This window comes from Branchiostoma floridae, chromosome 18 (genome assembly GCF_000003815.2).
Source record: "Branchiostoma floridae strain S238N-H82 chromosome 18, Bfl_VNyyK, whole genome shotgun sequence".
NCBI lineage: Eukaryota > Metazoa > Chordata > Leptocardii > Amphioxiformes > Branchiostomatidae > Branchiostoma > Branchiostoma floridae.
Window position 1 is genome coordinate 6,020,582 of NC_049996.1, and position 12,820 is coordinate 6,033,401.

The 12,820-nt window shown below is 37.3% G+C and overlaps 1 protein-coding gene across 3 annotated transcripts in view; it reads right to left on the minus strand.

The window, feature by feature from the left end:
* Positions 1-6,221: 6,221 nt before the first annotated feature.
* Positions 6,222-12,820, minus strand: part of LOC118405868 (endochitinase A-like) — a 32,473-nt gene continuing 25,874 nt past the window's right edge. The window contains exons 12-15 of one of the 3 annotated variants that reach the window (XR_004829949.1): positions 12,361-12,517; positions 10,414-10,476; positions 9,857-9,928; positions 6,222-8,964 (exon numbers count right to left, since the gene is read on the minus strand). Coding sequence is in view for 1 of the 3 variants with exons in the window: in XM_035805681.1 (XP_035661574.1) it covers positions 12,477-12,517 (41 nt within the window). In the remaining 2 variants the exon portion in view is untranslated. Of the gene's footprint in view, positions 8,965-9,856; positions 9,929-10,413; positions 10,477-10,896; positions 12,518-12,820 lie in introns of those variants that run through there. The other 2 variants (XR_004829950.1, XM_035805681.1) reach the window with 2 other exon arrangements.

Sequence of the window (12,820 nt, forward strand, 5' to 3'; positions counted from 1 at the left end):
TTTAGGATGACAAATCCAGAAGACAATAGTGTGAACATGTGCCTTACCTGCATGTATACAAACACATGCAAGAAAAAAAGGGTCACAGATAAGTATACAAATTATATATATATATATATATATATATATATATATATATATATATATATATATATATATATATAGGTACACCTGTCCCCCTACAAACACACTAGAAATGCAAGAAACGGCCTCATTAGCATAATATTAATGGTGTACACAAAAATGATGTGCCAAACTCCTATTAAGGGTGGGTTTTTAAGACTTGGCGGAGGGATGGGGAAAGAGTGCACCGCTATGTAACCACACATTAAGGCATAAAAGAAAAAAAATTAAAAACTTCTACTAATGATTGAAGCCGTGGTGGTGGGAAGGAGTTATACCTGTAAATGATGCCAATGGGGGGGGGGGGGGGGGAAGACTGCACAGTAAATGTAACCATGCATTGAAGTAGCGGCTCAAAGAAAAAATTTCAAGTTATACCAGTAAATGATGCCGATGGGACGAAACTGCACAGTAAATGGAACCATGCATTGAAGTAGCGGCTCAAAGAAAAAATTTCCAGTTATACCAGTAAATGATGCCGATGGGACGAAACTGCAGAGTAAATGGAACCATGCATTGAAGTAGCGGCTCAAAGAAAAAATTTCCAGTTATACCAGTAAATGATGCCGATGGGACGAAACTGCAGAGTAAATGGAACCATGCATTGAAGTAGCGGCTCAAAGAAAAAATTTCAAGTTATACCAGTAAATGATGCCGATGGGACGAAACTGCAGAGTAAATGGAACCATGCATTGAAGTAGCGGCTCAAAGAAAAAATTTCCAGTATCCAGTAAATGATGCCGATGGGACGAAACTGCAGAGTAAATGGAACCATGCATTGAAGTAGCGGCTCAAAGAAAAAATTTCAAGTTATACCAGTAAATGATGCCGATGGGACGAAACTGCACAGTATATGGAACCATGCATTGAAGTAGCCTCAAAGAAAAAATTTCGAGTTATACCAGTATATGATGCCGATGGGACGAAACTGCACAGTAAATGGACCCATGCATTGAAGTAGCCTCACAGAAAAAATTTCTAGTTATACCAGTAAATGATGCCGATGGGACGAAACTGCAGAGTAAATGGATCCATGCATTGAAGTAGCGGCTCAAAGAAAAAATTTCCAGTTATACCAGTAAATGATACTGATGGGACGAAAGACAGCACAGTAAATGGACCCATGCATTGAAGTAGCCTCAAAGAAAAAATTTCAAGTTATACCAGTAAATGATGCCGATGGGACGAAACTGCAGAGTAAATGGAACCATGCATTGAAGTAGCGGCTCAAAGAAAAAATTTCCAGTTATACCAGTAAATGATACTGATGGGACGAAAGACAGCACAGTAAATGGAACCATGCATTGAAGTAGCGGCTCAAAGAAAAAATTTCAAGTTATACCAGTAAATGATGCCGATGGGACGAAACTGCACAGTAAATGGAACCATGCATTGAAGTAGCCTCAAAGACAAAATTTCCAGTTATACAAGTAAATGATACTGATGGGACGAAACTGCACAGTAAATGGAACCATGCATTGAAGTAGCCTCAAAGAAAAAATTTCAGTTTATACCAGTAAATGATGCCGATGGGACGAAACTGCAGAGTAAATGGAACCATGCATTGAAGTAGCGGCTCAAAGAAAAAATTTCCAGTTATACCAGTAAATGATACTGATGGGACGAAAGACAGCATAGTAAATGGAACCATGCATTGAAGTAGCCTCAAAGAAAAAAATTCAAGTTATACCAGTAAATGATACCGATGGGACGAAACTGCACAGTAAATGGAACCATGCATTGAAGTAGCCTCAAAGAAAAAATTTCAAGTTATACAAGTAAATGATACTGATGGGACGAAACTGCACAGTAAATGGAACCATGCATTGAAGTAGCCTCAAAGAAAAAATTTCAAGTTATACCAGTAAATGATGCCGATGGGACGAAACTGCAGAGTAAATGGAACCATGCATTGAAGTAGCGGCTCAAAGAAAAGATTTCAAGTTATACCAGTAAATGATACTGATGGGACGAAAGACAGCACAGTAAATGAAACCATGCATTGAAGTAGCCTCAAAGAAAAAATTTCAAGTTATACCAGTAATTGATGCAGAGGGGGGGGGGTCATTGTATGGACAAAAGGTTGCATTCTAAATGTTACCTTGAGTCATTGTCACTTGTCACAGTCAAGTCATGTTGCAAGTAACTGTCATTTGTCACAGGACAAACTCTCATCATGGGAAGGGGAGGGATTATGATAATAATGTTGCAGATCCCAGTACAGTACAGTAACAGTTTGTTATACGTACAGATAGAGGTAAACTACAACTATCTACTATCTGTAGCTAAGGATGAAAAATGACATTTTTATCCTCTTGATCCTGCTCTCACCAGCTACTGGTTACTTCTTTATCTGTTCTTAAATCATGTGACTTCCTAATATGGTCCTGCTACAAAAATCTAGCAAAAACTTCAAAGACCTCAGTGCACCCAAGATGGTTCCGGCGCCAGAGTGGCTGCCATTTTTATTGTAAAAACCATCATAAGACTGTTTTATGACAAAGTGCCATCAATCAAATTGGTTCACAGCTCAGCAAGAAAAATCAATCAAAAACTGAGTGGCTGACTATTAAAAAGTCTTACTGCTTTGAAATGATGAAACATAACCAGTGGGAGACGTTTTTATTCACAAGAACTTCCAATGTCTTAATATCACTTTTTCTGGTTTAAACTTAAAGTGGAAATTTAACCCAAATTGAAAACCAGTCAGACAGGTGCACTGAAGAAAATTCAAGCAAAAACTTTAAAGATCTGCACCCAAGATGGTCCAGCGCCAAAGTGGCTGCCATTTTTATTGTAAAAATGTATTTTACCGCTCTGAAATGATGGACCATAACCAGTGGGAGACATATTTATTCACGAGATCTTTCAATGTCTTTATATCACTTTTCCTGGTTTAACCTTGAAAAAAACAGTCAGAAAGGTGCACCAAACAAAAATCAATCAAAAACTTTGAAGAACCTGCACCCAAGATGGTTCGGCGCCAAAGTGGCCGCCATTTTTACAGTAAAAAATGTATTTTTGATACCGCTCTGAAATTATGAAGTATTATAAACCAGTGGGAGACATTTTTATTCACAAGAACTTCCAATGTCTGCTCTGAGCTCTGTCTGGTTATATAGTCATAAACCTTGGGGCAGAAATTATGTCTGATTTGAAATACCCGTCAGACAAGTGCACCAACAAAAATCAAGCAAAAAATATGACATTGACCAGATATTCCGGCGCCAGAGTGGCTGCCATTTTTATCATAAAAAGGCTTGTAATGATGAAGCATATCCACTGGGAGACATTTTTATTCACAAGAATTTGAAATGTCATATCACTTCTCCTGGTGTAACATTGAAGAAGAAATTCAACCCAAATTGAAAGTCAGACAGGTGCGCCAAAGAAAAATCAAGCAAAGCCTTGAAAGGTCTGCACCAGATGGTCCGACTCCGGCGCCTGAGTGGCTGCCATTTTACTATTAAGAAGTATTTCAACACTTTGTAATGATAAAACATAACCAGTGGGAGACATTCTTATTTACTTCTTAAGAACTTCCAATGTCTTCTCTCTTTGTCTACCTTAATGCAGAAATTTTGCTCGATTTGAAAGCAGATGAACAGTGAGGAAAGTGGGGCTAAGAAAAATTGAGCAAAAACTTAAAGGCCTGCACCAGATGGTTCGGCGCCATAGTGGCTGCAATTTTTACATTAAAAAAAGTATTTTACCACTGCAAAGTGACTTTGCAACGATGAAGCATAACCACTGGGAGACATTCTTATTAACAAGAACTTCCGATGTCATCTCTGTCTGGATACCTTGAAGGAGAAATTATGTCCAATTTGAAATACCAGTCAGACACGCCTGAGAAAAATCAACCAAAAACTTAAGCAGCAGCACCAGATATTCTTATGTACAAGAACATCTCCAGTATGACAAAATACCATCAATCAAATTGTTTCACAGCACAGCTGCCAGCTTACATCAAAGCAAGAACATCGGCGCCAAATTGGCCGCCAATTTACTAATTTTTTTTAAAAAGTCTTTGACTTTTTTGTAGAAATGTTGAAAAAACAGTGGGAGACATTTTTTTTTTATTTTCACAAAAACTCTCTCTCTTCCTGGTTCCAAAGAAAAATCATTTATCAACAAGTAAAAACTAAGGTCTGCACCAGATGTTACGGCGCCAGAGTGGCTGCCAGTTTATTATAAAAAAAGTCTCTTACCACTATGTAATGATGTAGCATTAACTAGTGGGAGACATTTTTATTTAATATAAAACAACTCCAGTCTGGTTTATGACAAAGCGCCATCAATCAAATTGTTCCACAGCACAACTGCCAGCTTACATCAAAGCAAGAACATTGGCGCCAAATTGGCCGCCATTTTACTAATTTTTTAAAACTTTTTTGTAGAATTGTTGAAAAGACAGTGGGAGACATTTTTTTTTATTTTCACAAAAACTTCTTAACTTAAGATGATTGGCATCTCTCTCTCTCTTCCTGGTTCCAAAGAAAAATCATTCATCGACAAGTAAAAACTAAGGCTTGCACCACATGTTATGGCGCCAGAGTGGCTGCCAATTTATTATAAAAAAAGTCTTTTACCACTTTGTAATGATGTAGCATTAACTAGTGGGAGACATTTTTTATTTAAAATAAAACAACTCCAGACTGTTTTATGACAAAGTGCCATCAATCAAATTGTTTCACAGCACGACTGCCAGCTTACATCAAAGCAAGAACATTGGCGCCAAACTTCTTTCTAGGAAATCAATGTTGACAAAAAAACAGTGGAAGACAGTTTTTTTATTTTCACAAAAACTTATTAAGATGAATGGCATCTCTCTCTTCCTGGTTACAAAGAAAAATCAAGTAAAGATAAGGCCTGCACCAGATGTTACGGCGCCAGAGTGGCCGCCATTTTTACTATTAAAAAGTCTTTTACCACTTTGTAATGATGAAACATAACCAGTGGGAGACATTTTTATTCACAAGAACTTCCAATGTCTTATCACTTTTCCTGGTGTAACCTTGAAGTAGGAATTTAACCCAAATTAAAATCCAATCAGACAGGTGCAATGAAGAAAAATCAAGCAAAAACTTTAAAGACCTGCACCCAAGATGGTCTAAGCGCCAGAGTGGCTGCCATTCTTACTATTAAAAAGTCTTTTACCACATTGTAATGATGAAGCATAACCAGAGAAAAACGTTTTTATTCACCAAAACTTCCCATGTCTGAATCTCTCTATGTCTAGTTACCTTGATGCAGAAATTATCTTGCCTGACTTAAAACCAGTGAGAATGGTGGGCCTAAGAAAAATCAAGTAAAAACTAAGGCCTGCACGAGATGTTCTGGCGCCAGAGTGGCTGCCATTTTTACTTTAAAAAAGTCTTTTACCACTTTGTAATGATGTAGCACAACCTGAGTGGAAGACAGAATTCACAAGAACTTTGAATGCCTTATCCTGGTTACCTTGAAGCAGAAATTTTGTCCGATTTAAAATACCAGCCAGACAAGTGTGTCTGAGAAAAATCAAGCAAAAAGTATGGCCCGCACCATTGTTTGGAAAATATGAAATTAACTTAGCTTGAAGATAACTAAGAAGATAAATGGATAAAGAGATAGATAGCTAGAGAGAGAGAGAGAGAGAGAGAGAGAGAGAGAGAGAGAGAGAGATACAGAGAGAGAGAAATACAGAGAGAGATAAAGAGAGAGACAGAGAGAGATACAGAGAGACAGAGAGATACAGAGATAGAGAAATACAGAGAGAGATAGAGATACAGAGAGAGACAGAGAAATACACAGAGAGAGAGAGAGAGATACAGAGAGAGAGAGAGAGAGAGAGAGAGATACAGAGAGAGAGAGATACAGAGAAAGAAATACAGAGAGAGAGAGAGATACAGAGAGACAAAGAGATACAGAGATAGAGATACAGATAGAGAAATACAGAGAGAGATACAGAGAGAGATAGATATACAGAGAGAGACAGAGAAATATACAGAGAGAGAGAGAGAGAGAGATACAGAGAGAGAGAGAGAGAGAGAGAGAGAGAGAGAGAGAGATACAGAGAGCGATACAGAGAGAGAGAAAAAGTGATACAGAGAGAGAGAAAGAGCGATACAGAGAGAGAGAGATACAGAGAGAGAGAGAGAGAGAGAGAGAGAGAGACATAGCAGTCATTGGCTTTTTGGGATCTGCAACGGCCATTCCCCTCCCCCTCCTTATGTATTCAAGGAGTATTAAACAAAAGATATAGAATATCTCCAACACCCCCTCCCCCATCATCGTCAAGATCCTAAGGACAAAATGATCTCTAACTTCTTGGGAGAGATAATGGCAATGAGAGATGAAGGATTTTGGAATGAGGAGCACGAGATCAAAAGATTCCATTTCCAAGCACTCCAATCATTATTGTCCAATATTATATGGCAATAACTAATGTTAGGTTGGGAGTCCAAGGAGTATCAAAGCAAAAGATCTGCAACACCAAACATCTGCAACACCAACCTTTCCTTAGACTTTGTATCCAAGGACTAAAACTTAAAGATGTCAAAGATGAAGACTTTGGAATAAGGACCAAGAAACATCAATATCCCCTGACCAAATAAAAATTGTCAAGTTTTACCAGTAAATGATTGATGCCGAAGGTGGGGGAAAGAGTGCACAGTAATGTAACCTTACATTAATGCGTCAAAGAAAAAATTGAAAGTTTTACCAGTAAATGATTGATGCGAGGGGGGCAAATGGAGTGCGTAAATGTAACCTTACATTAAAGCGTCAAAGAAAAAATTGAAAGTTTTACCAGTAAATGATTGATGCGAGGGTGGGAGAATGCAGTGCGTAAATGTAACCTTACATTAAGGCGTCAAAGAAAAAATTGAAAGTTTTACCAGTAAATGATTGATGCGAGGGTGGGAGAATGCAGTGCGTAAATGTGACCTTACATTAAAGCGTCAAAGAAAAAATTGAAAGTTTTACCAGTAAATGATTGATGCGAGGGGGGCAAATGGAGTGCGTAAATGTAACCTTACATTAAAGCGTCAAAGAAAAAATTGAAAGTTTTACCAGTAAATGATTGATGCGAGGGTGGGAGAATGCAGTGCGTAAATGTGACCTTACATTAAGGCGTCAAAGAAAAAATTGAAAGTTTTACCAGTAAATGATTGATGCGAGGGTGGGAGAATGCAGTGCGTAAATGTGACCTTACATTAAAGCGTCAAAGAAAAAATTGAAAGTTTTACCAGTAAATGATTGATGCGAGGGGGGCAAATGGAGTGCGTAAATGTAACCTTACATTAAAGCGTCAAAGAAAAAATTGAAAGTTTTACCAGTAAATGATTGATGCGAGGGTGGGAGAATGCAGTGCGTAAATGTGACCTTACATTAAGGCGTCAAAGAAAAAATTGAAAGTTTTACCAGTAAATGATTGATGCGAGGGTGGGAGAATGCAGTGCGTAAATGTGACCTTACATTAAGGCGTCAAAGAAAAAATTGAAAGTTTTACCAGTAAATGATTGATGCGAGGGGGGCAAATGGAGTGCGTAAATGTAACCTTACATTAAAGCGTCAAAGAAAAAATTGAAAGTTTTACCAGTAAATGATTGATGCGAGGGTGGGCGAATGGAGTGCGCAAATGTAACAATGCATTTATGCACAAAAGAAAAAATTTCAACATTAACCAGTAAATAATGCCGAGGGGGGAAATAGTGCAGTCCCCTCACCAAATAAAAATTGTCAAAGGGACACATTTTGCTCTAATTATGAAGGAAAAAGAAATATTTCTCCATGATCACTTTCCTCTGCTTAAAGTGAAAACCTGGAATTTTTAGGCATTACGACAAGAGGTGCAAAATGTCTCAAACGCTCCCCCCCACCACCACATATCATTGTCCAAGAACAGAAATTATGTTCATTGTTTGGAAAAAACAAGACAAGGTTTATCGATTACCAAAAAGTACATTGTATAATGGGCACACTCCTTCAAACCCCAACCATTCACTCTACAAGGAATGATAGATTCCTTTCAAGATAATGCAATGTATAAAAATAGTATATATTATGATAATGAGGCCTTCTGTATCTCCATGTGTTGAGTGAAAAGGTGCATCTATATGTATATATAAACAGAATTACTAATCTTAATGTAAAATCCATTCATAGATCTACTGCTTTGATGTTGTAAAATTTGGACAGGCACATGTGCAGCATCTTTAATTTGTAGTCTGGATTTGCAAACTTCAAGGAATGATGCAAAAACAGCTAAATGTTAAAACTGTTGGTGAGGACAAAATTAATATCTTTTAGTCCTGATTTTTTTGGAGGGTTCAATTTGAATTTACATTAAAATGGTTCATTCTTAAAATTTTTGCACTTGTTTCTCTGCATTAGTTTTGTTTTCTTTCTATAAGAAGTCTTAAATCTAAGCCATTATCATGATGCATTTTTTACAAAGCAAGGAATATTCAAATTACATGTATATATACTAATTTTAGATGGTCTGAATTTAAATACTATGACTTTTTTGTTTCCTTTCCACAACCAGTCTTAAACCTGCTTGGAGCCTAAAGCTATAATCATGATGCATTTTTTGCATATTACAATAAAAATTCAAATTACAAGTATACATATTAGTTTGGAACAGTCTAAATTCAAAACTATGACTTTTTTTGTTATTTTCTTTCCACTATAAGTCTTATACCTGCCTGCATAGCCTCAAGTCTCTCCAGGCATCAGGAGAACTTTCATACACATACATTATACCAGATACTTTCCTGATGGTCCTACTGAGGTAGGTACTCAGGTAGGTCACCAGGTAGGTAGGGTCAACACAACCTTTGTGACAGTTATGGAAGTCTGAAAAACAAAACCATGCATTATATCAATATTTAGCCTTAAATTCTGAAGACTAGCATCCAATGCAAATTTCTACCATGATTGAAAAATACAGACAACGACAAATTTTGTCTTTTAACTTTTTAGCTATTTCTTTTGACAACGAAAAAGGTTATGACCTAATTGTAATTAAACCTGTATCTTGAGTCAGAATGCACAGTCACTCAATTCAGGAATAAATTCAGTTTACAAAAAAGGATACCCTAGTAATTAAGCTCAGTTCAATAGTGAAACTCAGGGGAAACACTGGAGAAGCACACACAGCAGAAGAGGAGATATCTGCTGTGTATTTTTCTTTTTCGCTAGTCAGAGGGTTCCCAATGTTTGTTTTGGAGGATATACAATACACCTGCAAGGTTTCGTTATCACAAATAAGCAAATGTGATTCGAATGTTTCTCATGAGTTCCATGGTAATCAATCACTCCTATGAGAAGAGCATATCAGACAGCAGGCTGGCAGGTCCTTGTGTTTCTGTTTTTCTATAAGGTTTCACATTGTGTATCCTTCTGTCATACATTGGAATCACATGTACAATAGAAAAGTGTCCCAGTATGTGTCTACTGTATGATTGAGCGTTGTGAGGGTTAAACACTGATTGTACATGGCCAATAATTCCAGAAAGTAAATATCTGATACAGTGGAAGCCAGTTAATTGCACAATGGATAATTGCACACTTCTGTTAATTGCACAAAATCCCCAAATCGCATGGAGGTGGGGCCCAGCTTATTAAAACTTCGCTTTGTTGCACCATTCGGATATTTACACGAAATGCACTGGCAAATGGGGTGTGCATTTAAGCGGCTTCTACTGTATCTAGTAAAACAATATTTCAGACAGGAAAACATCTATACCTCCTCGGTCTTACTTCTTAGGCCTCAGGTTATATGGTGTGCTGCGCCCTCTCACAGATCTTCTTGAGGTGACTGTAACATGATTTATCAAATTAAAAAAAATGTTGGCTATATGAATATTCCCTTATAAACAGTGTAAGTATCTTGAAAAAGGCCTAATGAGACTAACAGAGAACAGAAGGATAAAACATGTCTCAAGATTTATGTGACTACAGTACTTCCACCCCACTGATCCTGATATGTATATTACTTTGTAAGGATACAACTTTTGTATCACAACTCGATATTTCATCATTTAGAAAGACGAATACACTACAATATTGTACAGTATTGCTTGCAGATGTTTATGTTATTAACTTTTTGATAGTGTGACCAGATTTTAATACAGCTGTTTGTACTATGTAAATGTCGGCGCAATTCAGTCATCAGCTGCAATGCTGTACATGTTGCAATAAAACTTTCAGCACCACAGACAGACATTGTCCTGGTTTAGTGTAACCCACACTATAAAGTACAATTTATTCAGGATTTTCATAGTTTAAAAATCTCCAACCTACCCGGCTTCTGAGCTGCGAGCCAGCCGGCTGAGCTATGTAACCTGCGCAGCATGAGGGGCACGGCTGTGGTGGAGATACCAAACAGGTTACCAACAAAATACAGAAATGCTAAGGTGTACTTGTTACAATAACTGGGTCACCAACAAATGGCTGATATACCAGTATGTACCACACTTCTTATCATGGCTTAATCAAGTGAGACCAGTAGATTTACAGTAGAAGCCAGTTTATTGCACAACGGATAATTGCACACTTCTGTTAATTGCACGAAATCACTAAACCCCATAGTGGTGTGGTGCAGCTTGAAAAATTCCCGTTGTTGCACCAATTTCGGATAATTGCACGGAATGCACTGGAAAATGGGGTGTGCAATTAAGCGGCTTCTACTGTATATGCATTTACCATAAAAAGTTAGTCTGGGTACCATCCAGACAGTAGTTCACTCCAGACCTACGTTCGCTTCTGCTATTCGCATGGAAAACTGCACATTTAAACCATTTGGTGCTAATGTCAGTTAATGCGGGAATTAATGAATATGTTCTAGATCAATTGTTTGAGGACAACAGCCCTCCTGCAAGTGGGCAAAGGGCATTTCGGGTGTTGGAATATCGATTTGAACAAGCACTTAAACCCATTCCATAATTTCGCTTACATGTAGGCTAGCGCTAGGGACCAATCAGTGCGTGTGTCCAAAATTCAGACGATACCATACGTTAAGATGGTTAAGGATCCCACGGAACAGCAGAGAAGTGAAATACATTAAATTGTATATAGCACATATTGAATGTCAGAGCTAGAAGTGACTGTATATAGTATATAAGGAATGCAGGAGCGAACTACTTTCCGGATGGTACCCAGCCTAATAAAAAGTGAGATTAGAAGAAAAATCTATGTCGCAAAACAATTGTTTGAATACTGTTCAGAATAAAGATCATCTGAACTGTCAGAAATTTTAATAATATGACAATTACTACACTTACACTACATGTGTGCCTAGAATGTAGTGAGATAGCTTGGGTATACTTATTCAAGACATTCAAACTTTATTTTATTTACATGCTTATTTACAAGTTGGACCAAAGGTTGGATAGCTGAGGACAGCAGCTTAGAATCCATATCTAAAGTTTTAAAGGAGATGCTGCCAGGCAGGTAAAGCTCAGTCTAGCTTATAAAGAGGGTATAGTTTACTTATACAGCAGTTTAGTTTATGAAATAAAGGGTTGGAACTAAGTATTAAAAGACTAGATAATTTTTGCATATGGGAGAGATATGAGTAGAGAAATATGCTGCATTTTCTAGCAAACATTGCTAATCCAATACAATAGTGTATTAGACCAGGGATGAAAAAAGAGGCAAGGACAATATCATACACTGAGGTTTTAATTCAATGTTGTGCAAGTGAAATCAGTGATCACGAGGGAAGGGGTGCTGAGAATCTTCCAGTGCAACTGCAAGTGAAGAAAGAAGATAACAGATGTTAAAAGAAACATGTTTTGAACAAATTGATTAAACAGAATACAGTACACAGTCTGAATGTCTTCAATAATGACTGAGATATAATAATACTACATGTACATATGTGTCACAAATGTAGAGAAAAATACAAAAGGTTACCAACTCAGAACTGCTTACTTCTAAGTGGAATTTTTGCGTATTCCTTTGATCATATTTTTTTCTCTGAACAGTCTTTAGATGATAGAAATGCTGGAAGTTCTTGACCACTTTGCATGCATGTTTGAAGCATATAAAATAACATGCAAGACAGATTTTCTAATAAAGTCTCACAGTTGAAAGAAAGAAAGAAATTTCTGCCTCTAAAAATGCCAACTTCTAAATGAAACTTTTGCTGTAATACCATTAACCACAACCAACACCTTAAGAAGCATTCTAGGTCTGCAGAATCTGTATGTGAAGGTTAAGAAAGCACAGGATACAAAATGTATATACCTGGAATATGTGGTGATGTTGTTCCTATTTCATGGGTCGTGGGGATAACCATAAACTTTTCTATGCTGAAGATAGTGCAGGAAGCCAATTCACCACTCTTCATGGCTTCAAGGTGGCTATCTGGGCCAGACACGCCTTACCAGCCTTCCTGTTGTGCCTTTAAAAACATGAATACTGAATTAGTAAGATAAAGACTTGTACTGACATGTATTATACAATGTGCACAGATCATACAGGGCTAAAATTCTCTGCTGCCAACAATTTGGAGAAAAAGAGAGAAGTCACTTGCAGCATATACCTGGCTATAAGAAAATCAGGTATAGGTTCAGTGTTAGGAATCCCATATACTAATGTAGCAGAAGACAGCAAAAAAGGATTTTGAGCCCTGTTATGTATTGCACAACAATTTTTTTGTTTTATTAAGATACTGGAAGAATACATTGTAGCTTGAAACATGCCA